The sequence below is a fragment of the Abramis brama genome (assembly GCF_963993115.1).
Source record: "Abramis brama genome assembly, chromosome: 10".
Classification (NCBI taxonomy): domain Eukaryota; kingdom Metazoa; phylum Chordata; class Actinopteri; order Cypriniformes; family Leuciscidae; genus Abramis; species Abramis brama.
The window spans coordinates 15,408,904-15,435,983 of NC_139972.1; the positions used below are offsets into that span (position 1 = coordinate 15,408,904).

The 27,080-nt window shown below is 36.8% G+C and overlaps 3 protein-coding genes across 4 annotated transcripts; 2 read left to right on the forward strand and 1 right to left on the reverse strand.

Moving 5' to 3' along the window:
• Window positions 1–584: 584 nt before the first annotated feature.
• Window positions 585–5,076, forward strand: plin2 (perilipin 2). Its single transcript, XM_084125497.1, has 8 exons — window positions 585–876; window positions 1,241–1,292; window positions 1,420–1,615; window positions 1,706–1,788; window positions 1,885–2,149; window positions 3,045–3,166; window positions 4,138–4,269; window positions 4,412–5,076. Exons 2-8 carry the CDS (start codon window positions 1,263–1,265, stop codon window positions 4,814–4,816), a joined length of 1,233 nt encoding a protein of 410 aa, XP_083981623.1. The 5' UTR covers window positions 585–876; window positions 1,241–1,262; the 3' UTR covers window positions 4,817–5,076.
• A 2,284-nt stretch (window positions 5,077–7,360) lies between these two features.
• igldcp (Ig-like domain-containing protein) lies at window positions 7,361–10,334 on the reverse strand. The gene is made up of 6 exons (XM_084125507.1): window positions 10,219–10,334; window positions 8,897–8,937; window positions 8,461–8,808; window positions 8,009–8,278; window positions 7,671–7,721; window positions 7,361–7,534 (listed from the first exon to the last, which is right to left on the reverse strand). Exons 1-6 carry the CDS (start codon window positions 10,269–10,271, stop codon window positions 7,458–7,460), a joined length of 840 nt encoding a protein of 279 aa, XP_083981633.1. The 5' UTR covers window positions 10,272–10,334; the 3' UTR covers window positions 7,361–7,457.
• Window positions 10,335–15,359: 5,025 nt separating this feature from the next.
• On the forward strand, window positions 15,360–26,952 carry clptm1 (CLPTM1 regulator of GABA type A receptor forward trafficking). 2 transcript variants are annotated; one of them, XR_014607873.1, is made up of 15 exons: window positions 15,360–15,438; window positions 18,025–18,152; window positions 19,935–20,058; window positions 20,202–20,360; window positions 20,565–20,682; window positions 20,863–20,948; window positions 21,116–21,236; window positions 22,352–22,596; window positions 23,285–23,378; window positions 23,462–23,652; window positions 23,753–23,848; window positions 23,955–24,090; window positions 25,379–25,546; window positions 25,661–26,474; window positions 26,577–26,952. XR_014607873.1 is itself a non-coding variant. In XM_084125481.1 (14 exons), the coding sequence occupies exons 1-14, from the start codon at window positions 15,385–15,387 to the stop codon at window positions 25,837–25,839; spliced, it is 1,899 nt and encodes a 632-aa protein (XP_083981607.1). In that variant the 5' UTR covers window positions 15,360–15,384; the 3' UTR covers window positions 25,840–26,952. The 2 variants fall into 2 exon arrangements, 1 of the variants encoding a protein (XP_083981607.1); XM_084125481.1 differs by having other exon boundaries at window positions 25,661–26,952.
• Window positions 26,953–27,080: the final 128 nt, after the last annotated feature.

Consider the following 27,080-nt stretch of genomic DNA (forward strand, 5'->3'; position numbering starts at 1 on the left):
AAAAAAGGTAATTGCGACATTTCATCTCACAATTCTGACTTTTTTGCGAGTTTATGTCTCACATTTCTATTTTAAGTGAAAATAGTCTATACTTAAAAGTATACTTTATTTATACACTAAAATGTGGGCCAATTTAGTTGTATTGAATTTAGGCTTACAAGTAGGCCTATAGCCTACTTCTAGTTCTAACAGTGATATTAGTATACTTACTTACTATATAAAGTATTCATAAAATATACTTGAACTTTACTTAAGTGTACTTAATAAAATTAACTTGAAGTATAGGCTACTTATTTTTTTGTAAGGCATCTGATGATGTCAGACAGATTAACACATCTTCAGAATGACAAAGTCCTTTGTTGCACATTGCGATGATCGATGACTGTTGAGCTTTTGATTAGTAGGGCAACATGGGTCATTTAACTTATGTCCCACTTCACCTGAACTCTACAGTTTGTCTGAACTTTCACCCAGATAACTCAGTTATTAGGTCAGCAAAACAGGAAGTTGCTGCAATAAGCCAGATGCTAGTTGTCATTATCACAAAACATGCCCCAGTCACAAGTTTAAGGCATGAAAAGATTAGCCTACTTTAACCATGAAACCATGAATGTTTCTCACAGCTTCTCTTAAACGTTTGAGAACTACCAGACAATTGTGCTTAACAGTTGACTGATCTTTGTACACTGGATTATGTCACTTATAACATACAGTGAGTGAATTCCCCTCAGCACACGACCTTTGGACTATATCACTCGTCGCGACGTCATCCAGTCTGTCATCAGAATTCCTTCCTATAAAATCCGGAGCAGTCGCTCAATCCTCTTTAAAGCAACTGAGAGTCGGCTTATGAATTTTGTTCAGACAGCACAACAGGTAGGCTAAATAATGCTTTTGGTTACATTTAATTTTAAGGTGGCGTAGTTACATTGTTACTCGAATAAGTACTGAGTAATATTAATTCACTTCATGTAGGCTACTTACTATAGAGTTATGGTTAGGGTTTGGTTTAGTGTTAGTTACTTGTAATTATGCATAATTTACTGTTATTAGCGTACTATAGTAAGTACATGTAGTATTAACGTAACTGCGTCACCTTATCGTGCTTTTCTCTTTTGCTGATATTTAAAATGTAAAATGTATTTATGTGAGATGTTATGTACTGGATTAAATAATATTTTGATTAAAGTTTAAAGTAGAAGAAAGAATTTGCTATGACAGTTTGAATGATCTTTTGCAGATTTTCTACTAATTACAGTGACATGGCTTCTGTGGACGTTGTGAATAACCAGGTGTGCCATTTAATCCTCCTTCAAATGAAATTAATTTCTTCCTAATTATTAATACTATAAAAAAATAAAATATGTTTGTTGGTTTGAACGTCACTTAATCTGTTCATCCCTGTCCGTTGCTTTCTAGAATGTGGTTGACCGAATAGTTCACCTTCCCTTGGTTATTTCCACCTATGGAATGGTGTCAAATGTGTATTGCAACACTAAGAATAACTTTCCATACTTGAAGTCTGTGTGTGAGGTGGCTGAGAATGGTGTGAAATCCATAACCTCTGCTGCTTTTTACAGTGCTTTACCAATCATTGGCAGACTAGAGCCTCAGAGTAAGTCGATTTGTTGTTCAGCCGATTTGAGATCAGGACAGGTTACGGTGTGAAAATGTATTTACCAAAAGTTATTGTGTCCCTCTGTAGTCTCTATGGCAAATGACCTGGCGTGCAAAGGACTGGATAAGATAGAGAAGACTCTGCCGATCCTACACAAGCCGTCTGATCAGGTATTTAGTAAAGTCCACATTAAAATTGTCTAAATGTTAAGCATATGAAAAGTACCACAGTTTTAAGCACTGCTCTAATGCATTGTTCTCTTTCAGATTGTCAAAGAGGCGGTGACGGGAGCCAAGGAAGCTGTCAGCGGTACCATGAACGGTGCCAGAGAGTCCCTCGGTGAAGTGATGGACCGAACACGAGGGGCAGTTCAGGGCGGTGTGGAAAAGACCAAGACGGTGGTTAGTGGACGTGTCCAAACGGTGATGGAGAGCAAGGCGGTCAAACTGATGAGCAACAGAGTGGACACAGCACTGAGCACATCTGAGACTCTGCTGGAGCAGTACTTACCTGAAACTGAGGAGGTGAAAGGTGAGGATAGATGGACCATGTTTTTTGGTACTAGAATGTATTGATGATATTTAGACTGTGACTTAAAGTTGCTCAGCTTTAGAGTAGTTTCTAAAAGATGGCCTCTTTTCTTCCCTATCCGATTGAAACGGCTTGTTTTTAACGGGACTTGATTTTGTCCATCGGAATTGTTTGGATGGTTGTGGTTCGCTATTGGTCGATCTCAAGTGTGACAGGTTGCCCCGCCCTCATGCAAGTAAACATGTCATCAGAGAAGAGAAGTTGCTGCATTTCTTTCATCTGTGGAATTTCATCTTTCTTTCACAAAGGAATGTTTTGAAAAAATAATCTCAGTGAAAGTCGGAGTCCATGGGGTCAACATGTTGTTTCATTGACTTTCATTGTGTGGACGAAAGTAAAAAAATTCTTTAAATATCATTTGAAAAGATATGATTTTAACTAAATTATTACAAATTTTTTATTTGCGAGCTATCCTTTTATTCTTCTATAAAATCCTCTTGCACTCTGAAAACTGCATATGTACATATAAGATTCCTCATATCTTGTGACAGTCTTGTGATAGTCTTGGGATATGCTTATTATAAGGTATGGCTTTTTAAATTGCATTGAAAGGATATCCTTACTGTATGTTCTGTTAGGAGTGTCAAAAGACTGCATTTAGTACTGGGAATTATTTTCCTGAATTCCATTTTCCTGAAAAAGAAGTATTATTCCCATTAATGCGTGGAACATCAGAATTAAGCACATCTCAAAGAGATCGTTGACAAGGAATCTGAAATGAATTATAGTTTAAAGAGCCTCACTAATCTTTATTTATAAAATGCCAATGGAAATTATGAAATTAACAATTGCTTCTTTGTCCTGTTTCTGTGGTTGTCCTTTCAAAATCTCTCAGAATGTGAAGGGAATAACACCGAAGGATTTGAAAATAACAGTGATGCACCCAGTTACTACGTGCGACTGGGGTCCCTCTCCAGCAAAGTCAGGGACAGGACGTACCAGAGAGCTGTAGATAAGGTTCGTAATGACATGCAATGCAGTTCAGATCTCTGCTAAACCACACCATGGATAAAAGGTCAAAATTATGAGATAAAAAGTCAAAACTGTCATATTCAATCCTACTTATTGTATATAAAGTCAAAATTATGACAAAAAGTTGAAATTGTGACAAATTTTGACATTTTATGTCATAATTGTGACAAAAATTTAATATTTAGAAATGATGACATACCAAGTCATAGTTATGAGATAAAAATGTGAAATTATGACATACTAAGTCATAATTATAACATATCAAGTCATTATAATGACAATTTAATAAAAAAATGAGATTTAAAAAATTAGATAAAAAGTCAAAATTATGACTTTCTTTGTCATACTTTTTATGCTATAAGTGACTTAGTATGTCATAATTAGTTTTTAAGTCAGAATTTCAATTTTTTTGTCACATCTTTTTAATGTCATAATTGACTTTTAAAGCCATAATTTTGATTTAGTGTGTCTTAATTTTGACTTGTCATAATTATGATTTATGTCATAATTTCGACCTTTCATCTTATAAATCACTCAGTATGTCATAATTTCGACTTTTAAACTCATAGATGACTTCATAATTTTGAATTTTCATTGCATAAATTACTTAGTATGTCATAATATCGACTTTTATCTCATAATTATTACTTAATATGTCATAATTATTACTTTTTAAGTCGGAAGTTTGACTTGGTATGTCTTAATCTTGACTTTTTATCTCATAAATGACTTAGTTTGTCATAATTTCAACTTTCTATCTCATACTTATTACTTACTATCTCATAATCATGGTTTAATGTCATAATTCCGACTTTTTATCTCATACTTTACATATGATTCAGTATGTCATAATTTCGACTTTTTCTCTCATAATTTACTATAGCGTTTTGTTTTCTTATGTGAATGGGCTTCCATACAATGGACTGTCTCCTAATGTTATTTCCTTTTCTTATTAGATTGAAAATACCCGGAAGACTATTGATGTGTCTAACCAGAAGCTACATAAGAAACTGAGTTCACTGATGGGCTGGAAGACTGTGACTCAGAGTCAAGAAGAGAACGAGACAGTCACGGACAATGACGCTGAGGTACCCGAGATATCATCTGACTGGAAATTATCTCAAAGATACAGTCGGAAGTTCATGTTTTTAGAGACGTGAAGTTCCGTTAACATGGTTAAATGCTTGGATCTTATTTTCTCTTCTGCAAATGTTTTTTTTTTCCAATCAGCAAACAGAATCACACACACTGACCATTGCCTACAACCTCAGCCTGCAACTTCAGACCACGTATCTGGTCTTGGTGTCCAGCCTCAAAGGTCTCCCTCAGCACGTCCAGGTCCAGGTGGCCTCTGTCAGCCTCTCCGCCATGGAGGTATACAGCAGCTTCAGAAAGACAGCCGTCATAGGAGATATGTCCAGTAGCATACTCGTCATCAGTCGATCTCAGCTGAGCAGAATAGGAGATTCCATGGATAACGTCATGGACTACCTGCTCAATAATACACCTCTCAATTGGCTGGTAGGTCCGTTTTACCCACGCGTGGCACGCAGTACTTCAAACGGGCCCAAATGTAACAAACAAAGGACCCTTCAGCCTGAAGTGGAGATGCAGTCAGTGAACGAGGACCGATGAAATTTCAGGATATTAAACATTTGTTTATATCTTACAAATATACGTACAATCACACATTCCTGCTAATAAAATCCACTCAAATATTTTATGTGAACAATCATATTAAATAAACAGCATTTTACTGAATAATATTTCTGAAGTATTATAAGCCTGTATATGCCTAATCCAGTTAGGCATAAATAGTGCCTTTTACACACTATTTAATCTGCTGTCTGTTTATTGTTTTTGTACATTTCTAATAAAAAAATACACTTTTTGTGGTTTTTGTTGTGTGTTGTTCTGATGATTGAAATTTCACCTAAAAAATAGTATTTTTATTCACATTTTTCACTAGGACAATGCGGATAAATATTTCTATACACCGTACAGAACGTTTTACTGAATACTTTACGGTGTAATGGACATTTGGTTTTGGATCCACAAAATGTCTATGTTGTTAAGATATGTGGTCTCTAACTCATTCTATAACCCTCATCTTTTTTGTTTCATTCTTTTGTGGATTCAGTCTTTAAGGCTATTGTCTTCTTGAATCTTATTTTTTTGGTACCTCTAATGCTAAGCATTTGGTGGAATAATAAAAGTGAAAAGGCGGATAACCTTTTTTGCATCATGTCCGATTTCATCTTTTCATGCTGTGTGTGGAGGGTTCGGAAAACTCTGAGAATGATACAAAGCATGATTTACTAATCAAACATTCTTATTCTTAAAGTCTTATAATTATTTTGCTATCCAATAAACCATTAAACATACACTATATTACAATCACCTTCACCCACACAGTGAGTGAGTGATGCTCAGTGGGTAGCACTGCCGCCTCATAGCAAGAAAGTCCCCGGTTCAAGCACCGGCTGAGTCAGGAGTTTTTTCTGTGTGCATGTTCTTCCAGGTGTTTCCCTGGTTGCTCCGGTTTCCCCCCATCAGTCCAAAGACACGCAGGTTGGGTGGATTGCATATACCAAAATTGTTGTGCAAGTGTGAATGTTTCCTAGCACTCTCAATGCTGGGTTGTGTCAGGGCATCCGGCGCAAAACCTGTGCCAAATCAAATGTGTGTGTGAAGTGGACCCTGCAAATGAGTGGGAATAACTCCAGGAAGATGGATCGACGGATAGACTATCATCTGCACCCAGGATAGCTATTTTTTATTCAAAACAATACCAAGAAGAAATAGTTTAATTTAGGAGAAAAATTTATGTGCCACTAGATGGCGCTCTAATAAAAAGTGGCACAATCCCCAGTGCTTACATCACAAAACATTGCATTACAAGAAATATTTTTAACAAAAAAAAGAAAAGAAAAATATTTTTAACTTTACTTTCCAAAGTCACCTTTAAAACCAGGATATGGGATTGTTGTGGATATTATGTATAATAGCTTGCAATTGAAAAGGTGGCATGTATACAGTTTTAACCTCATTCTAGTATTATATTTCATGTCAGATTCTCTGTAAAGCATTTCAGACCTCTCTAACTCAAAATTTTCTAGTGACTGGTCACAGTTAAAAAAAAAAAGAGTTTTTTATTGAATTTCTGCAAATTGAATTTTATCAATTGTGGCAACAGTCTATTAACATTGGCTCAATCAGAAATAATAAGTTGAGCCAATGGAAAAATTTGATTTACCAAACCATGTTGTCGGTCCAAAATTAAAATGTTTTGAATTGTAGTAGCAGTTGTTTCACGAAAAGAATAAATACATTAAACAAAATACAAAACATAGACAACAGGTTTGACATTTACATCTTAAGCACAAGAGGATTCAGAGGATTATAGGCATTGCATAAATAGTCTTGTATATTTACATATTACTATATATATATTAATTCTCTCTTCATTAACATTTATTTTAACAATGCAATGTACAGTAAAAGAACTACTAAAAAAGTATCCACACAGGTTTCAGGTAATCACACATTAATTAATACTAGTGAGCTTTCATAGATAGGCAAGACAGAGAATAATAGTACAGTAAAGTACATACTGTAAAGTACAGTATGTAAAAAACACGCTTCTCACAATTGACCTAACTTGTTCCACTAAAATAGTTCAACTAACAATTAAAATGGTATACAATAAGGTTTCATTTGTTAACATTAATTAACTACATCAGTTAACATGAACTAACTTGCTTCATATTAATTTTAACATTTACTAATATATTAAATATATGTAAAAAATATATGTAAAAAAAGTTACACATATACATATATATATATGTTTTAAAAAAAGTTGCTGCCTTAAATTTTTAAGTACAATCAACTTGGATGTTTAAGTCATTTTAACTTAAATTGCATTAAACTGAGTTGAATCTTATATAAAAAAAGTTGAAAAATGCTTAACTTATTTTGATTTCATTTTGAGTTAAAGCAATGTAAAAACATATGTTGTCATAACTTATTGATCATATCATTTTTTTACAAGTGTACATTATTAAAATAAAACATTGTATCTGTTAATATTATTTAATGGACCTGATCTAATGAACTAAGGATGAACAGTTGCATTTGTATTAACTGAATGTTAACAAAGATTAATAAATATCGAAAGGAGTTAGTTGATTTTAATTAATTAATGAGACCTTACTGTAAAGTGCTACCTTTAAAATAAAATAAAAAAACAAGTAAAAATCAGAACAATTTCATTTCATTTGAAAAACATTAAATGAAATGATAGGAAAAGAGTAATGAGGCTCAGCGGAGGCATACTCATTGTGGCTTTACCTAAAGTGAGTGAGAGTGAAAGAAAGAAATAAAGAACATAACGGTCAGAAACAGGAATTTCTTCCTTTCCAATTAAAGGTATGTTTAATTCAAAAAAGCTGTCAAGTAACGATTACACTATCTGTGTACAGCTTACCTAATGCAGAATGTCTTTGCAGAGCATCCGTTTCTTTTGCTAGCACAGGTTCTACAATTAAGAAAAAGACTGAGATTAACACAGTCTTGCAACAGGCCATAACAGGTCAAATAAATGTTCCAAAAAGGGAGTTTTTGGATCCTTTCAGTGAACAGCTCTTAAAATATATATATATTTTTTCTTCATGTGAAGAACTTTTTAATCATCTTTTTCCACTATAAAGAACATTTTGTGAGATGGCACGGTGCTATGGATATTAAAGTTTCTTCAGGGAACCATAGAAGACAATGAAGAACCTTATTTTTAAGCGTGTAATGTCCTGAACAAAAGTTACCTACCTGTAACTGCGACCTTCACTGTGCTGAGCGCCAGACCCTGTGAGTCTAGAACTTTGTATGTTCCGGCACTGCTGGCCGTAACCGCCCTAAAAATCAACTTGCCGCTTCTCTCTTTTGGATAACCTTTCTTCCTTATGCCTTCACCTCTTTCCCAGAGGACTGACCAGCTGGTGTCATCACTGTTTTGAAAAATCACTTGCTCAGCTTGATGCGTGTACAGATCCAGGATCAGGTCTTCTCCTGTCTTCACAGATTTGATGGCCTTGTGATCTGGGAAGAGACAAGCCAGCATGAATTTAGATATTCTGCTACATGCTATATGGAAACAATGAGTATTCTGACATTTACAGACTGGCCCCATTCTCTTCCATTTTAAATGCTCGGTTGCAAAAGTTTTGCCTTTGATACACTTACATTGAGGTGTGTTTCAGAGTTAAGTGTTAAATTCTCACCAATAACTGCAAGTTGGACGCTCTGAATGAATACTCGGTTCTGGATACTTGATTCTCCAACCACCAGGTAACTCTCGTAAATGCCTGCATCGCTGAATCTGACATCCCGCAAAAACAGAGAGCAGTTTCCCCTCATAAGCATTTCCTTAGGCACATCAGCCCGGTCTTTGTAATCCTCTCCCTGAAACAGCTCCTCTCCCATTCGCTCGAGCACTGAATCCCTTGTGGTCAGCCATTGAATGTGAGGCGCGTGAGCTGTTTCCAGTTGATATTCCACAGTACACGGAAGCACAGCCGGCAGACCAACCTTTGACGAGGTGTGGACAACCATTGAGAGGGGAGAGGAGCCTATAGGGATAAATTATTATATGAAAAAAGCAAAAATGTGTATAAATAACTTAATAAAGATGGCCTACTTTTAACATTGTCTACTTACCAACACAAATGAGAAGCCATAGCATTAGAAAGGCCGAAACCCTGTGAAGAAATGTTATATATTATAATTAGCTACAGAGATTTAATTCCCTTGAACCATATCTAATGGATATTAACAAGAGGCTGATGGTTACGACTGATTGCAGTTAACATGGAACGTTCTCTGAACATTCTGGCAAGGTTCATTCAAAGTTATGAACAATCATTATTCCAGTAACGTAAACAGAATGTTCATATAAAGTTATCTTGCATTTAATAATGTTTTCAAAACATTAGCACAAAAACATCCAACATACCTTACAAAAAATGCGTATACTTCAGTTAATTTGATTAAGTATGCTTAAGTAAAGTTCAAGTATATTTTTAAGTAGGCTATAGCCTACTTTATATTGTAAGTATACTAATATCAATGTACTAGTAAGTGTACTGTTTCAATACTTGGGACTAAACTGGCCCACTTTTTTCTATAGACTACTACATTGTTCGTGGAACGTTTTTTCTGAAACGTTTTAGGATGTTCATCAAACATTTTGTATGTTACTACTTCAGATTGTTTAGAGAACATTCAAACGTAATGTTGCCATTAAATGTTTGCAAAATGATGAAATAAAATGTTCCCTTAAATTCGTATAACCAAGACCAAATGTTTTTTAAAAACATTTTTTTTAAATAAGACGTTTTGAACGCTCAGAGATCATTGATTCAGAATAATGTTTTCAAAATGGGAACGTTAATACACGTTTTTAGAACGCATTTTCGTGCGCCCAACTATCAAGTTTCTATTCTATAGCTCAGTGTAGGCTATATTCTGTCGGAAAAGTTCTGTCCTTAAATTAATCTGCTTATAGGCTACACATATATCTTTTGTCGTTTTTTTTTAGCGTCCCGCCAGGCGTTTTCAAGTTTAAAATAGTCCAACGCGTCTCGAGACGACTGCATTGCTCCTATAGTGTTTGAATTCGCTTTGCTTTGAGCCCGTCTTGCTCCCTCAGTTTCAGTTTGCAGCAGCTGCGTTGACGCTTTTAGCTTAAACGAAACTTAACTCAACCTAACCAGTAGGCTAATCCTGCAGTAGCCTACTGGAGGCTGCAGTCACTGCAGTGTCCGTTTTTTTGTTTGTTGCTGTTTTTAAGCAGTTTATACTATTTTATAGCACTTACCATTCAGTTATGTGGGCTATTCGGATTATGCTACTCAATCAAGAGACAACTTTAAAAAACCAACAAGCGATGTTGATTCGAATTTTTACATTTTAAGAATGTGACAATTTCCTCAGAATATCACCTAGTCTTCTAATGTGTTGCTATTAAAGAGGTTTCTCACCTGTTACTTCTGTCCATGTCGCATTTGTGCAGGCTCCTGTTCCTGTCAGACATGCTATGACTGTAAACAGCTCAGCAGAGGCTTTATATCTACGTTCCCTCTCCATTTCTCAAAAACGAAACTTATGCTGCATTAAGGGTTTAACCGTTACCACTTGGATTTTTTCACATGGCTAGCCCAAATTTCATATTAACACATTTGGTGAATGGCTATATCTGAATATAAAGCTTCATACCAAAACCATTGACTGTCAAAAAAGTCTGGACACACACTGTCTGCAGCTTAGTTGTTTTTATATATTTGTGAATTTCTGGACATGAGCGTGTTCAATGTTTCAAGATTAATGTTTTCGTTTGTTTAATCACCCCATCCACTGCTGTTCAAAAATAAAGGGATACAAAATGTTCAATTAGTCCCTGGTTGTTGTTTCTATGTTGGATGTCAATCTAGTAATACACTACTAGATCTATGTGTAATCTGGACAGAATAAGGAATAAAAGTTGTCCCCTGCCAAGTAATTTACTCATGTGTGTTAATTGAAATAAAATAAAAACAAAAATATAGGTTACTTATAAACAAAAAATTTAAAATATAGCTGCAAGCAGCAGTCCATGCACAAATGGCCCATTTGAATAGCGATCCAATTGAAACTTATGTAGTTTTTATAGCATAGTCCTTGAATCTTGAATCTTCACTGAAAGTTAGGGTTTGATGATATATGTGGTATATGTGTGGACTCATACTGAATCTCAATTGAATTAGGATGTCACAGGACAATTTCAAATAAATGTGAAGACATCATTTGCAGCTCAAAACTTTATTTATCTGAAGCATTTATCTTAAGTTCCTTTTCATTTTTATAATTCATTTCTATGTTTCTATCAGGTTTCTATAACCTAATGTTTGCAGTTTAACAAACAAACAAACAGTTTAATTGTGAAAATAGGCCTATAAAATAGTCTCTTCATTTTAAATGGACAGCATTTAAACTGTGTCTGGTTTTGTCATGTCTAGTTTGGTTGTTTTATGTTCATGTTTCATATCTTTTATTTTGAAGTTTAGTCACAGTCATGGTTCTTGTTTGTCATGTGATTCCTATGTGATCATCATGTGCTTCCCTAGTTTTGTGTTGTTCTCATTGGTTGTTGTGGTCATGTGTTCTGTTTTCTCTTTAGGCTTGTTCGACTTCATGCAGCTCTGCGCAGACCGATCGGCGGCTGACTTGAAGCAGTGCATGCCGGTTAGAAATTTTGTCCGACTTGATGCAGCGCTGACACTACGTGACTGTGACGTGTGCCATCAAAGTACCGCGAGAGCGATTTGAGAGTAGCCGGAGAACTCAGCCAGCGCAGCTTCTCAAGAGCGGCTGCACCTACTGTCTATGGGCTGCACTGGGCTGCACGAGGGCTGATGACGACACAGCTGTTCCATGGTTGGCCGGATTCACCGCATGACAGCGATCACGTGTGTTTCGTGTTTATTTTTTTACAGTCTATGATTTATTAGAACATCTTTAGTTCCTCTAAAGCTCACAAATCAGTTTTTTTATAACAGAAAACACTCTTTTCATGTAGTTGCGATGTTATATTGTGTCATGTTTATCAAATTAAAACTGATTAAAAAACGTAGACTCCACTTCATTGATAGTAGCTTATGTTGAACTTTATTCTTGTTCAAACAGACGCTGTATGAAGCAGTACATAAAGTATTGAATCAAAATGTCTCTGAAACATCTGTGGATTATTAGGCAAATATTGCATTTATTTCACTTCAGCTGTGGTAAAGTATGCAAACACCACGTGAGCGGTCACAACGGGAACCAGAAGGTGTCCGACTTCACGTCTCCGTTTGCAGCTCCTCCACGCTTGCACGCGGCTACTCTCGCCGATCGGTTGCATCCAGCCGCAGCCGATGTCGAACACACCTATTGTTTGGTTCATTGTTTGATTAATCACGTGTTCCTTGTTAGTCATTACTATTAGTCTGCTGAATCCGAAATCTACCCCATACCCTCAATTAGGGCACTATTTGAGGGGACAGCCATTTGTAGTGGTGTCCGAAACCAAACTGGACGTTATTGAGTGCACTTATTTAATCCCACATTGCACTACAATAAGTGTACAACCGATGCTCAACGGCTGTCCGAATTCGCTCTCTCGTTTTTATTCACTCCTTCAAGTGAACACTATTAGTGGACTAATTTAGGGAAAAGTGAATGAGGGTTTAGGGAGCGATTTCGGATTATGAAATATGAGAGCTGACCTGCCGAGACCTGACGTTCTCGACACAAGCTTCGATGCCTCGGTATCAGGCATAACCATGTTTATGCTTAAGTCTACGTTTATGGTTATTTTCAAGTCAAGTTGTATTTTAGTTAAGTTCTTCATGTCTACAGTTTGTTTATGTTTTGTATCACATCAATAAACTGCACATGGGTTCTTCACATTTGCCTTCAGTGGACTATTAGCCTACGTTACAATTGGGGTCTAAAAAGGTTACAAATGTAATGATCAATAAGCACTTTACAGATTTAATGTACACTAATTATGCCAAAAGCAAGGATTCAGAAGAAATAAGAATTTTATTTTTTAATTTAATTTAATTTTATAGTTATTAGCTAAAACATAATGTTGCTTAGTATAGCACCACCGTGTGGCTGATTTTCACATAAATCGGTACACAAAATTATTTTGTAGAAATATATCCTCAATATGTCCTGAGTAAGGAAAAAAAAGCCCCGAAGAATCCCATTAGGGGAAAGTTTCGAAAAAGACCCAAATATAGCCTTCATACCCCTATTCATACGCCATAGCCTACAAGCGGTGCATAATCTAATTACATATGTGCTAATTTGCATAAATACCACAACAGGTCTAAACATTGGGTATAGCCAGGTGGATAACAAGATGTCTTGTTGAATCTTGTTGGCATATAACAGTAAAATACTTAATGTTAAGGTCTGAATGGAACACATTTAGGCTACCCATGAGCATTAATACATAGTGGCAGGAAAAAGTACTTTAGAAACCAGCCTTTCAGACCTTAACATTAAGTATTTTACTGTTATATGTCAACAAGATTCAACAAGACATTTTCACCTGGCTATACCCAATGTTCTGTTGTGGTATTTATGCAAATTAGCACATACGTAATTAGATTATGCACCGTTTGTCCATGTTAACAAACATTTTCAAAAAACTTGTAATACATTTTTTGTTTGTCTTTATTAAAGTAATCAACTCAGTAATTTTCATGGTGATATCTAAAGGTTAAAAATTTTACCCTATTCACGTGAGAAAAAGAATGGGCGTGTGAATAGGCTATATTTGGGTCTTTTTCAAAACTTTCCCCTAATGGGATTCTTCGGGGCTTTTTTTTCCTTACTCAGGACATATTAAGGATACAAAATCAGTAGAGTTTGCTTCTGTTGCGATTTGTTCAACCTTTTTTCATAAAATGACTGGACTAATAGGCCATTCAGATGTGACGTTATTAGCTGTTAAAATTGATTGGCTGTTGGCGGCCAAGTTTTTTATTCATTTTTATTTATATTATAGGATATGTTAGGATGTCTACCAAAGAAGATGCATACCAATTTTCACGTTCATGAATCATGTTGCAGAGTTATAATTGTTTATTTGTTGTAGCGCTCCCTATTGGCAGGATTTTCCGAAACTTGGTGTACGCCCTCAGAACGTCCTGTTGTCTATGGGTACATTTACACGACAACGATGTACTAAAAACGGAAAAGCTTTTCCATTGCATTTTTTTGCGTACAGACAACAACATTGTCAACCCGGTCCCCATTCAACGATTAAAAACACTTTATTCTGCTACCAGACAAGTAGTTGGCGAGGTTACTTTGTAAAGAAAAACTATGTGTCCTATAGACTAAACACGTAATATGCATGCATATAACGTCACCATTTTCACAAATTTGTGTTTTTGTAGTTTACGCAGAGACAAAATGGTATTGTTTTCAAAACTTTGAAACCCATTTTCAAAAGTTTGCGTTTTCAGGCCTCCAAAACGCTGTATTTGTAACGCTTGGACAACTGCATTCAGTAGCTAAAGGTCAACTCGTAAAAATGGCTGTTGCCTGACCAATTAATTAACATAACTTTGCAATGCTTTGACGAATCAAAATTATTTTGATAACGTTTTGCTAGCACCTTCCATGCTGTGTGCCTAGGACTAGGAGGAGTTTGAAAAAGTATGTTTCTAAAAAAAAAAATAATGGCGGAAAAATGTTATTGGCGGAAATGAAATCAGACAAAAATGCTGCATCCGAAATCACATACTTCCCTACTATAAAGTAGTCAAAAAACAGTATGTGACAAATGATGACCAAATTCACAGTACTCATAAAAGCGTAGGCAAGAAAAACCCTGGATGACCTACTTCTTGTGAGGCCGTGAAGTGCACATAGGCCTACCTAAGTAGGCGATTTTGTTTCTAGCCCTTAGAGTTCCAAAGTTATGATCCAAAATGCAAATTGACTTATTATAGCGCCACCTTGTGTCAGTGGGTGTTTGTCTGTGTACACCTGAGTAGTGCAAGAAGTGGTGCACGATTGGGACCATCCTGCAAAGTTTGGGGTCAATGATTTACGGTATCTGACACCTAAGACCCCTAGACTTTTAGGGCAGAAGAAAAAGAAGAAGATCAGTAGGCAACAATACAAACCTTACAGTCTATGGTTCAGGGTTCCAGCCATAGACTGTAAAAAAAATAGCACCTTCTGTGTTTGGACCCTTAATTAATTGTTTTTAAATTAATTCAAACTAAAATTAATTGAAAATGTAAACTAAAACGAACAAACAGCTTTGGTAAGACTAAATACTAATTGGAAAAACTAAATAAAAGTCAAAACTAAACAAACCTATAACCATGCGGTGTGTAGTCTATTTATGTTAAGAGCTGAGTCATAGAATTAAATTGCAACAAATAACTTTATTAACAAAACTTAATAAACAGCATTATGTATACATGGATTTCTGGAACGCTTGAAATATGCTATCATGCATGACGTTTTTTGAACCGGTTCTTTGACACGAACTGTTCGAAAGAATCGATTCGCGGAAATTGGTAGTTCCCAGACAGAAAATCTCGCGATATATCAGATTACATACCACCACATTACAGTGTGCGATAGAGACAGGTAAGATGGCGGCGCAGGAGACCCAAGCAACACAGCAGCTGTCCGTAAGCAACGGAGAGGTAAGAATAGTCGAAATAATAAAGTATAGCTGTCAGATGGACTTGTCAACGAACAGCTTTCATATAGTCCACAAGTTCACGAGAGTAAAAACTTGCTTCCTGTACGTTTTAAAGAAGAAATCCAGATTGCCGGTGTGAATCAGCGACCCCTTTAATTCAGCATGCAGTGGGGGAGAAAACAATGTTGTCTGAGTCACGCAGGGTCTTGTCCGATTGTGTGACTTATTAATACCGGCACATCTCCTTTTTACAAATCTCAATTTACACCATTTTCTATCTCACAGGCTGTAAGTTATTTCAAAAATGAGTAACGTTAAACTACTGCTCCCTTTGACAGCATTTAAGGCATCATCACGTTTGAAAGCGTAGCTGCTATTTGATGCCCTCAAACGCTGTCTAGCTAGACAGCTGACTTGGCTTTAAGAAACAGCCTATATTGTATGTGGTTGTTCAGAAACTTCTATATACTGTTATGAGCTGATGTCTATGAGTTGATCATTCTTAGCATGCTGGCTAACTAGCTGCCTAGCTCTTTCGTTAGCTTCACATGTCAAAGCAGTTTAAAGATGGCAGTATTGTGCAATCCTGGTCACTAATCCTCCAGTTAGACCGTGTAACGTTAGTGATACAATAGCACATGTCTTGTGTGCAGTTTGAGGAACTATAACGTTAGTGGTGGTTAGAAGTTTTGTAATGATTATAGTATGCTGTGTGCCGTCAGCTAGTCAGCTAACGTTACTTGAGTAAATGGCTTAAGTCAGGGATGATCAGCCCTGTATAGAGATCTGCTTTCATACAGAGATTTCATACTGTAATTTTCTAGCGAACACAAAGACTTTGGTTATCCATTTCTGGTGTGGTTAAACGCTCAGGAGGGAGAATTTACTATTTTTTAAGCAGCAAGGTTAGCTTCACTCATCTGGATGAATAACCCTGTGGTTACTGATTACACCGGTTATAAAGGTCATATATGTGTTATGAACCATAGACATTACTCAGGTTTACAACACTTTTTCCAAAACAAAAGTGGGCTGCCAAATGTAAACAACTGGATAACAGTTTCTCAGTATTTCTGTTGACTTCTCAATCTTATTTTTATTGCAAACAAAGAAAACTGGCCTGATGTAATTTATACATCTTTTTGAGTTTAATTCATCTTGCTTGGTTTTTTTCATTTGCAGTGTTTTTTTTAGTTTTTTTTCCCCCCATCATTATGTTCATTAGCACTAACCAAGCTCTAGATGGGGTTTCTGTAAGTGAACTGGTTAAATTGGTTCTGTTGACAAAATGACCATGACAACACAGCATTAGGGTCTCCACCTTTTCCAGAAAGGCCATGCCATCATCTGTGATTAGGTTAGCCTAACCTTTGTCATATCATCAGAAAGCTACAATGGACTTTGATTTTTAGTGTTGAGAACAATAGAGGTCTTAGGACTTAGCCCTGGGGGACCCCGTATTCAGAAAGAGGATTGGCTGCCCACGTTCATTGCCTGAGGTCTGTCAAGAAGAACAGTAAGTCCAGGACCCACTAATAGAGAGTTTTAAGATTAAAATAAATTCTACACAAGTGCATATTATACATTAATATCATCCCAAGCTTGATTTCACATGTTGGTTTTGTTTTCAGACCAAAATTTGTATTCTATATTCTATATGTAACTTGGTGACAAGCCTTTTGGGATGTGTTGTTGTCATGTCAGAGCTGTTATTTCTAACATTTAGACCAGTGGTTCCCAATTCCAGTCCTCGTGACCCACTGCTCTGCACATTTTGTATGTCTCTCTTATCTGACACACTCAGTTCAGTTCATGGAGTCTCTCCTAATGAGCTGATGATCTGGTTCAGGTGTGTTAAATAAGGGAGACATACAAAATGTGCAGAGCAGTGGGTCACGAGGACTGGAATTGGGAACCACTGCTTTAGACAACTGGATTGTAAACAGAATCATTGTGGTCCCTGTAGTGTGTCAAATCTAAATAATTTCCTAGGCAATTTACTTTTAGCTGATCAAAAAAAAGGGGGAACAGTGGGAATACAGAGCTAGATGAAAGCTACAGTCGTCTCTTTATGAGCTTGTGAAAATACATTTATGGTAATCATGATATCTTTCTTTCTTGGTCATGGTTGAAACTGGTCACGCTTAGTTTTCTTTAGATTGAGTTGATGGCAGACTTCTATCAGGCTTTCTCATTTTCAGAAAACAGCAGCAGTTTTTGTCGGTATAGCGCACACACACACAAAAAAATGCCTGTGGCTTTGTTTTCTCTAATTAATATTTCCTGTTTTGTCAGTACAGGTTTAGCTGGCACCTTACCAAATGTCAGAGTTAAGGAAAGTAATTGTAATCATGTATGAAGTAGGCTAAATGTAGTTGTAAAATTTGGCTATCTTTTCTCTGCTTAGTTAATTATCAATTATATAACCAAAACTAAAGTGCAAAATTTGCAGAGATGGTGTAAAAAAAACAAAAACAAACTGTTGTTAAGGGCACAATGATCTTTTTGTCTAACATCTTTATCACAATGTGTAGTATAGTAAATGTTCATGGTAATTTTGTTCATCACTGTTCAATGCTCTGTGCAGGTGAGCAGTAATGGGGCAGCTCCCTCAGGTCAGGACGCTCAGACAGTGGCGACTGCACAGGACCCCCAACAACAGCAGCAGCAACCGCAACCCAATGCCTGGCAGGTGATTAAAGGTGTCCTCTTCAGGTGAGTCCTTAATGTGAACCTAATTGATTGTTTAAAGGCACAATATGTAACTTTTTTGCTTTAAAAATAGCAAAAATCACTATATCTAAGTTATATATTTTTTTTAGTTGTGTACTTACATTATCCCGACTGTTTCCAACAACTTTCAAACCAGGAGAAATTTGTAATTTAATTCGAGAAACGTCCCGTTTCTTTATTTCCGTTTTGTCGCCGCCAATGCCGTCATATCCGCGTTGTCCCTGGTTTCCGCTCGTGCTGCCATGGCAACCAGAGCTATGAACCAGAGCCCTCTGATAGTAACCAAAGCTACTGACGCGGACAACTTTGTAGTTCGCAATGTCTATCTGCACGCTGTTGTTGTTTCGTTCAAACATTATGGACCATGGCAAGCAGACTTTGGATAAAAAAGAGAACTAAAACGAGAATCAATATCAGCGCGGTGTTTTCGAGATGCCTAGAGCTCCCATAGACAGTATATAAACGAGAGCTCCACGTCCGAGACTTCGACCGCTCCTACATGTACTTTATTAAACAGGTGAGCACATTTACATAAAACTAATCAATGTTATATAGTTCAACAATGATAAAATGTCAGAATATGATCTGTATGTTATTCTAATGTTGATCTAGCTTAACGTTACTGCTAACGTTAGTCTCATACAGACAAACTAAAACATAAGTTACATTTCAACACATTCAAATGCAGTTTAGTGTGATAGTGTAATGTTAGACCAAGTGAAACAGCGCTGCGTTACCTCACAAGTTTAATTTGTCTAATAAACTGACCTGTGAGTTGTAATTCTGCACTTGCGTGTAGTTCGGTAGAATGAAATGTCCATATTCCTTTTAACCGTTATATCCGCAGGATCGCGTCGCGTGTGGAGCTGATAGCTGTCTCTTAGCAATCCCGAACTGCTTCATATCACAGTCATGATAAAAGCATCTGTATTCAATCATCCATAAACATTATTAGATCGGTCGGCTTGACGTTGACGACAAGATCCATAATTCTTAGCAAATGTTGCGTCATCAAACTACGCCTTTGTTATTGTAAAGAGGTTAGCGACCCCTAGTGGCGAAAAATTCCATACTGTACGTTTAACTTTATAATTGTGTTTTTTTTTTTCTTCATGGTGTCCACGCATGTACTTTCAGAACACACTTTGGTCCCCTGACAGAGGTGGTTTGTTTTGTAAAACTCTGTGGATGGCAACTTATAGATCATGTGGTTGGGTTTTAGCTTGGTATACTCTAATCATATGTTTCAATGCACTTGAAAAGTTTAATTTGGTAATATTTATGCAAATAAATGACACTGGTTTATGTGATCAACACTGGTTTTGGATAATTGTCAACATTTACTGGTATTGCCTGCTGAAGATATTGCAACAACCCTAATGTGAGCCCAGAGGGCTATATTACTCAATGGACGTCCCGTGAGAGGACAGCAACTGAACGTCAGAGTTGTTCTGGGTGCTCTAATTGATGTCAGGGGGTTTGCATACTTAAGTGAACATACTTATGCAATATATATATATTTTTGGTTTAAATGTTTTATTTATTGTCACAGGTACAGTCATTACCTTCACCAGTGGTATTTCAAATTCACTTTACTCATACTTAAGGTGGGCTGAAATGGACTGTTTTATGGAATACTTTCTCAAATAATAGGTGACAATATAACGCAACTGTGTTGCATCATGAGTTTCGGGATTACTACACCTGAACATCATATAACTGAAGTCTAATATGAGTTTGCTCTTGTGTTTTTGTATTACTCAGGATTTTTATCATCTGGGCTATAAGCAGCTGGTTCCGCAGAGGTCCATCAACTCCAGATCCCACCACTCCTGCTGGAGCTCCGCGATTGCCCAGCAGAAACCTCTTCCCCAAGGACACCCTTATGGTATTCATAATCAAGACCTTTCCCATCTGCGTTTTACATATATAACCAGGATATATAATCAACCACCTAACCAAATCCTGAGTAGGGTCAGGTTTGTAGCTGCTTTGATAACACGATGTTCTCTGTTACCTGTCTTTTCACAGGATTTATATGTATACATCTCTGAGAATGAGATATTTACAGATTTTAACAATACAGAAGCATTATTCTGGTATCAGCAAGATCTGGTTTATGGAGACTGGTCTACAGGGGACTTGGGGGATGGCTGCTACGAGCATTACCAAGAGCTGGACATCTCTGAGGTGGGACGTGAATACTTGCTGTAAATTTGAATGCAATATATCTGAGAGATGCATGGTTTTAAAAGAAGTGACATTCATTTTTAAATGAATGAATAGAATTATATTTAGCAGGCACTGTAAAAATCCAATAATATAATTTTATGTGTATAAAATCCTTGTGTTGAGGAACCGTTACTGATGGCCCGTCTGTTTTTGTTCATACAGGGTTTGAAGCAGAACGGCTCTATATACATCCACATTTACTTCACCAAGAGTGGCTTCCACCCAGACCCCAAACGGAAGGGCCAGTACCGCAGGCTATCCACGGTCCACACCACTCGAAGTGAGTTTGTCCAGCTTTTGCCTTTGTTTCTTGCACTCTCTCACTCACCTCTGTGACATGCGTGTTTTTGCTGCTCACACGTTTAGCTGTGTCAGCAGGCCTGTAATAACACATTATCAGTGCATGGGTGAACCCACTTTAAAGCCTAGAGCCTGTTTTCACACACTTCCACTTCAACAGTGCTCAACAAGTACAAGAGGAGGAAGTTCCTCAAGACCAAGAACCTGTTGACGGGAGAAACAGAAGCTGATCCAGAAATGATCAAGGTAAGTTTGAGACACAAGCTCTTTTCCAAAACCTCAGTGAAATAAGTTAATCGACATTGCTCTTGGATCTTCCACCATCCATTTTCCCCATGCTGTGCATTCTGGGATTGCCTTGTCAATGAAGGACACATAGGATGTGAAGTTTTGCTATGTTTGTGCATTCTCAGCGGGCTGAGAGTCATGGGCCTGTGGAGATCATATCCCATTGGCATCCCAACCTCACTATCAACATGGTGGATGATCACACAGCTTGGGTGAAAGGCTCTGTCCCCCCTCCCCTTGACCAGCGTAAGTTATATTTTGTGCTAAACTGCCTCATATTATTATGTCCAAAGCCATAGACCAGGGTTATTCAATTAGCTTCATTCGAGGGCCGGATTATCAAATCGAAAAGTTGAAGTGGACCGGTGGGTTGGTTTGGGGGTTTAGCTTATTTATTGAAACATAACATTTTCAATAAATAAGTTAAAGTAACCCTAAAAAAGTATGGTATTTACTTGGAAATGTGGTACCCAACAGTATGCAGATATATAAAACCATAATAAATAAAAACTTGATAATTTACAGCTGTGTACAACTATTTTCCTTGAAACAAATAAATTAATTATACAAACTCATAGCTGTTGGTGAGAAATAATAATTATTTTATTTATAATTGTTATGCTTAAATGAAAATATTCTGACAGTGAGACTTGATAACCACAGGCTACTCACTCCCACTGTATAAAAAATGCCTAAACACAAGTTAAAAACTATACGCACCTTTACAAAGAAACTGACATAATTTCATAACAAACATTAATTATATATTCCTCTACCCACCTAATAAATCTAATGCAATATAAATCACTAGATTTACTATTATACTACATAATATTATAGTAAATATATATATTTACTATATTTATTTATTTATTACTACATAGTATTCAATATAAATATTACACATTTCTGCCAAACCCATGGTAAATTACTACAGTACATTCATGGTAAATGTTTGTAAGGGTGATTAGGGGATTTAAAGTCTTCTAATTTCGTTCATGCCATATTGTTTCTCCTGCTTTTCTCATCAGTTTTGTTGGGAATGTTGAGGCTGTTTCATCCGATTTAATACTAGTTAAATCATCGAGTGATTTGTGGTTTGTAACAGAGAGGTTTCTGTCGAACTGATCGCCTGATTCCGAGAGAGATACTTTTAATATATGTCCAAATAGAAACTGTTATTTAAAATTTTAATAATGTATCACAATACTGTTGTTTATACTGTATTTTTGATCAAATAAATGCAGGCTGGGTGAGCATAAGAGACTTATTTCAAAAACATTTAAAAATCCAACTGACCCCAAATGTTAGACTGATCTAGAATCACCTCTGGTTAACCTGAGCCCTTCTGTTTCTCTCAGATGTGAAGTTTGATGCAGTCAGTGGAGACTATTATCCCATTGTTTATTTCAATGACTACTGGAACCTGCAGAAGGACTATTACCCTATAAATGAGACCCTGGAGAATCTGCCCCTTCGGCTCTCCTACTGCCCCCTGTCCTTGTGGCGCTGGCAGTTATATGCCGCCCAGAGCGCCCGCTCCCCCTGGAACTTCCTGGGAGAGGAAACTTATGAGCAGTCAGATGAGGACCAGGATTCTGTTAAGGTCTGTACTGCACTCGAGAGAATATCGGGTTTATTTTATTTGTATATCATTTGTAGCTGATCACTTTTGATGTTTGATACATGGGATATTAAAAGATTTTTCATACTTCTGAAGGTAAAAGTTAAATATTACTTGGATAATGGACCGATGTTTTAAAAAAAAAAAAAAATGTTGGAACTACAGGCATTTGAGTGTCTAAAGAATACTACCCATTACACCACATGTAGCTGTATTTATTTAGTGTATTTTTTCATATTAACTCATTTTTTTATATCCATAAGCAACACAATATATTAAATGGTCAAAAAAACATTTAGACCATTTAGATCACAAAACAACCTGACATAGCGTTAATGATGATATTATTATTATTATTATAATTATATACTTATTAGAATATTTAAAATATTAATGAAAATTAATTTATTACCCCCAGGGCTAAGAAAAAGTTTTTCGTTTAGTTTAATTATTGTTAAAATGCAGAAATTGGCTATTTTTGGCTATTGGAACCACAATTTTTTTTATTGGAAAATATCTGTATTGTTAAAAGGGTTCAGTTATAATCTCCTCAGCCTGACTCATGAATATTAATTGAGTGATGTAATGTTAAAATTACAAGCAGAGTAACTACTTTGAGAAATGCCATTAAAAGGTCTTGTGCTAATATGCTTGCTTGTTACCTGAACAGGTGGCTCTACTTGAGACAAATCCATACCTCCTGGGCCTGACCATCGTGGTTTCCATCGTCCACAGCATTTTTGAGTTCTTGGCCTTCAAGAATGGTAAATAAATACTGATGTATATACGTGTGTTAATTGATTGAGACTTGTGGGTTCTGGTGTCTCTCATTTCACTTTCTCTGCAGATATCCAGTTCTGGAACAGCCGCCAGTCTCTCGAGGGCCTGTCTGTGCGCTCCATCATATTCGGGGTGTTCCAGTCTCTGGTAGTGCTGCTCTATATCCTGGACAACGAGACCAATTTCGTCGTCCAGGTCAGCGTATTCATCGGCCTGCTCATCGATTTCTGGAAGATTACCAAAGTCATGGACGTCAGGGTGAGATGATGCCACTACCAGGCATTTTGGATTACTTCACTTCAATGCCTAGGCTTGAATTCTTCGATCTCGATGTTGATTCTTGTTTTTCTTTTCCTAGCTGGACAGAGAGAACAGGATTGCTGGAATTGTGCCACGACTGACTTTTAAAGACAAGTCCACATATGTGCAGTCTTCAACCAAAATCTATGATGATGTAAGAGACTTTTAAGCTGCATTTTTGAGATCATTCTTCAAATCCACATCATTTATACAAGTTACAAGTTTTATAATTAATATTTGTTTGTTTTTTCCCTACCCAGATGGCCTTTAGGTACCTGTCCTGGCTGTTGTACCCTCTCTTTGGGTGCTATGCAGTTTATAGCTTATTATATGTGGAACACAAAGGCTGGTACTCATGGGTGCTGAGTATGCTTTATGGGTTCTTGTTAACCTTCGGTAAGTGTGGCTTCACTTCATGTTTGTAATGGCTTCATTTGATTGCATTTCTAATAATTGCAAGAATGCTAAGAGTCTGTGCCCGCGTCCAATCAGAAATGGTGATTAGATGCTTGAGGAATAAGCTTACAAAGGGGAATTTCACTTTTTAATCTTCAAGGCCCAAAGGGTTTTCTACAGTTCTGTAAATAGAAAAAGAGAGCACTGTCTGCAACACGGACACACAGTCACGTGTTAGTCTGGAGGCAGTTAATGTATGTTGACACATTGATATTTAATGATTTCAAAATGAAAGTAATGGGAAAACTTTTTCTTTTAACACTCAGATGCAGCTTTTTGATGCGTTTATATGGGGTTCTGAGTTAGTTTGAACTTCTTGTACTTTACGTTTATGCATTTTGCAGATGCTTTTATCCAAAGCGACTTTCATTGCACTCAAGATTTACATTTTCATGCATTTCCTAGGAATCGAACCTATGACCCTAGCTTCTCTAATCTGTGTCGCTAATAGTGTTGCTTGTAATTCTGTTTGGTGATGCTAGTAGAACAGAAATGACACATTTCAGCATTAAGAAGTTACAAAACTTGTCATTGTGAAGTACTTCCTGTTAACTAATTAACTAACGCTTTAATTAGTGTGCTTGACAGCATGTTTTGCTTGATTTTAGAATGTTTGGGTGGGAAAATGTGTGCATTTAAATTTAAGGACAGCTGTTAAAGCTATGCACATTCAGATTGACCTTTGCCCTGTGTTTTGTGCTTTTGTTCATTTTATTTTGTTTTTAGCTTCTCACCTTGAGCGTGTCACGTTAAATAGTCTAGATAAAAAAAAAAATGCACGTCAAGAATCCTGAATCCTTAAGACTGACTGGTTGTTAAAGAGAACCTATTATGCTTTTTTTACATTTTCATGTTGCTGTTCGAGCATAAAAAAGCTCTGAAAAATTACAAAAGCACAAAGTCACTCCAAAAAGAGTATTCTCTATATCAGTAAGCACTGCGCACTGTTTCTGAACTCCCTGAAACGCCTCCATTGTGGTCTTGAGTTATCTTACACGTCACAATTTTAGTAATTCCCGCATAAGGCATACGAAAAAGAGGGCGAGCCCTGGTTGAGTTTCGTTAGTAGTGTGTTGAAACTAATGGTTTGATGTGGTTGACCAATCATCACACACTTTTCCATTGCGCTTTTCAGAAGAAGGGTTTTCATAGAAGCAGAAACTAAAAAGAGCGTTACTGACAGAATGGGAAGAGAAGTTGAACTGTACATGCATTATGTTTCCTACAGGCTTCATCACCATGACACCACAGCTCTTCATCAACTACAAGATGAAGTCAGTAGCTCATCTTCCCTGGAGGATGCTCACCTACAAGGCCCTGAATACCTTTATAGATGACTTGTTTGCCTTTGTCATCAAGATGCCAATGATGTACAGAATAGGTTGTCTCAGAGATGGTACGTGCTCATACGTTTCCTGTTGACGAGATGATTCAGTGTCATGACGATTAGTATCTTAATGCTGCTAGTATTTTCCACTATATAATTAGCTGTGCCGCCATTTCTCCACAGACGTTGTCTTCTTCATCTATCTGTACCAGCGCTGGATTTACAGAGTGGACCCCAACCGTGTCAACGAGTTCGGGACCAGCGGAGTTGACCCGACCAAGGACAGCTCAGCCCAGCCAGGAGCTGCCGAAACAACCGCTGCCATCACAGATAAATCAGAGGGGGAGAAGAAAAATGATTAACCCCTTTTAACCCCCTCTCTTGCCCTCTGGTCTTGCAAAGGTGTGATGATGCATCCGCAAGGCTGAATTTATGTTTAATTGTCAGGGAAGGGAACTGGAGTAATGGTATTACGTAAAAGACTGCAGGAAAAAAGTTCAGTTCAACGTTCCTCGTATGTGTGGGATCCACAGGAAAAGAAATATTTAATGTAGAGTTCCTGAAATCATTCTTTTTCAATCTCCCATATTTTTGCAGTCAAAGTGAAGTAAAATGTGATGTACTGTATTGTATATTTTTGGGTTGGTAACACTAATAATTTGAAGGGTTAGGTGGTCCATAATTAAATCCCATTGGCTGGAGTGAATAGGGTAAGTGCAGTACATATCATTTTTGTTTTTTTGAAGTATAAGAGTTAGGAAAAGAGGCCAAATACAGCCTCGCTGTTCTCCTGATTCTGTGTTCTTATTTTCTGTTCATTCCATGTGTGAAGGGATACCAGGAAGCAGAGTTGTGTAGTGTAGGATGGAGGAGGCCGAGACAAAAAAAAAGCCAATTCTGTTCAAACGCTACCCTGTGCAAGACAGAGACTTTCCACGTTTTTAAAACAAGAATTGATGTTGCAAACTTGAACAAAAAATAAAGAAATAACAGCCTTGTAGGTATTAATATATAAGTATATATTAATATTATTAATAACTGATCATGATTATTTTCTAAGCCTCTAAATTTTCTTTTTGTATGTCCTAAAACTGTACAGCATCTCAGCTTGTAAAACGTAATCATGCTGACGTCAAACATCTAGCAATAGCTGAATTGCCAGTTTTCTGAGAACTAGTTGCTGAGAACACACTCCACAGTTGGACCACCATGTCACGTCCGGCTCAACACAGCACAGTCCAAGAATGCGCGAGACGCAATGCCTGTTATGTTTTTTTGTGCCGTAATTCTGAATTGATTAAGCTTTTATTTTGGTACGTTCCAAAATTTCATCACTCATGTTTATAGTAAAGCATAAGTGCAGTTTAAAGTGGAGATTGTTTTATTCATGTCTCAAGACTTGTGTATTTGCATTTTGGCTTTTAACAGGTGTGACATTGGTCTCATAAAAACATTAAATACATCCAAGGAACATCCACATTTTGTAAAGATTTTAAACTGAAACCACTCAATGAAGTGTGATACTGATATGAAGTATGAAGTGCATACTTCATATGAAGTGCATACTTTCTCTTTGGGTTTGTCATGAATATCTTTTGCCTGA

Bases quoted from the DNA above. Each gene is read 5' to 3' on its own strand.
- plin2 (XM_084125497.1), top strand. From the start codon at position 1,263: ATGGCTTCTGTGGACGTTGTGAATAACCAG. The intron at 1,616-1,705 runs GTAAGTCGATTT...GTCCCTCTGTAG, and splicing joins TGGCAGACTAGAGCCTCAGA to TCTCTATGGCAAATGACCTG. The intron at 2,150-3,044 runs GTGAGGATAGAT...AAAATCTCTCAG, and splicing joins TGAAACTGAGGAGGTGAAAG to AATGTGAAGGGAATAACACC.
- igldcp (XM_084125507.1), bottom strand. From the start codon at position 10,271: ATGTCTGACAGGAACAGGAGCCTGCACAAATGCGACATGGACAGAAGT. The intron at 8,279-8,460 runs GTGAGAATTTAA...GTCTCTTCCCAG, and splicing joins CGTCCAACTTGCAGTTATTG to ATCACAAGGCCATCAAATCT. The intron at 7,535-7,670 runs GTAAGCTGTACA...CACTCACTTTAG, and splicing joins GCAAAGACATTCTGCATTAG to GTAAAGCCACAATGAGTATG.
- clptm1 (XM_084125481.1), top strand. From the start codon at position 15,385: ATGGCGGCGCAGGAGACCCAAGCAACACAGCAGCTGTCCGTAAGCAAC. The intron at 15,439-18,024 runs GTAAGAATAGTC...TGCTCTGTGCAG, and splicing joins TGTCCGTAAGCAACGGAGAG to GTGAGCAGTAATGGGGCAGC. The intron at 23,849-23,954 runs GTAAGAGACTTT...TTCCCTACCCAG, and splicing joins CAACCAAAATCTATGATGAT to ATGGCCTTTAGGTACCTGTC.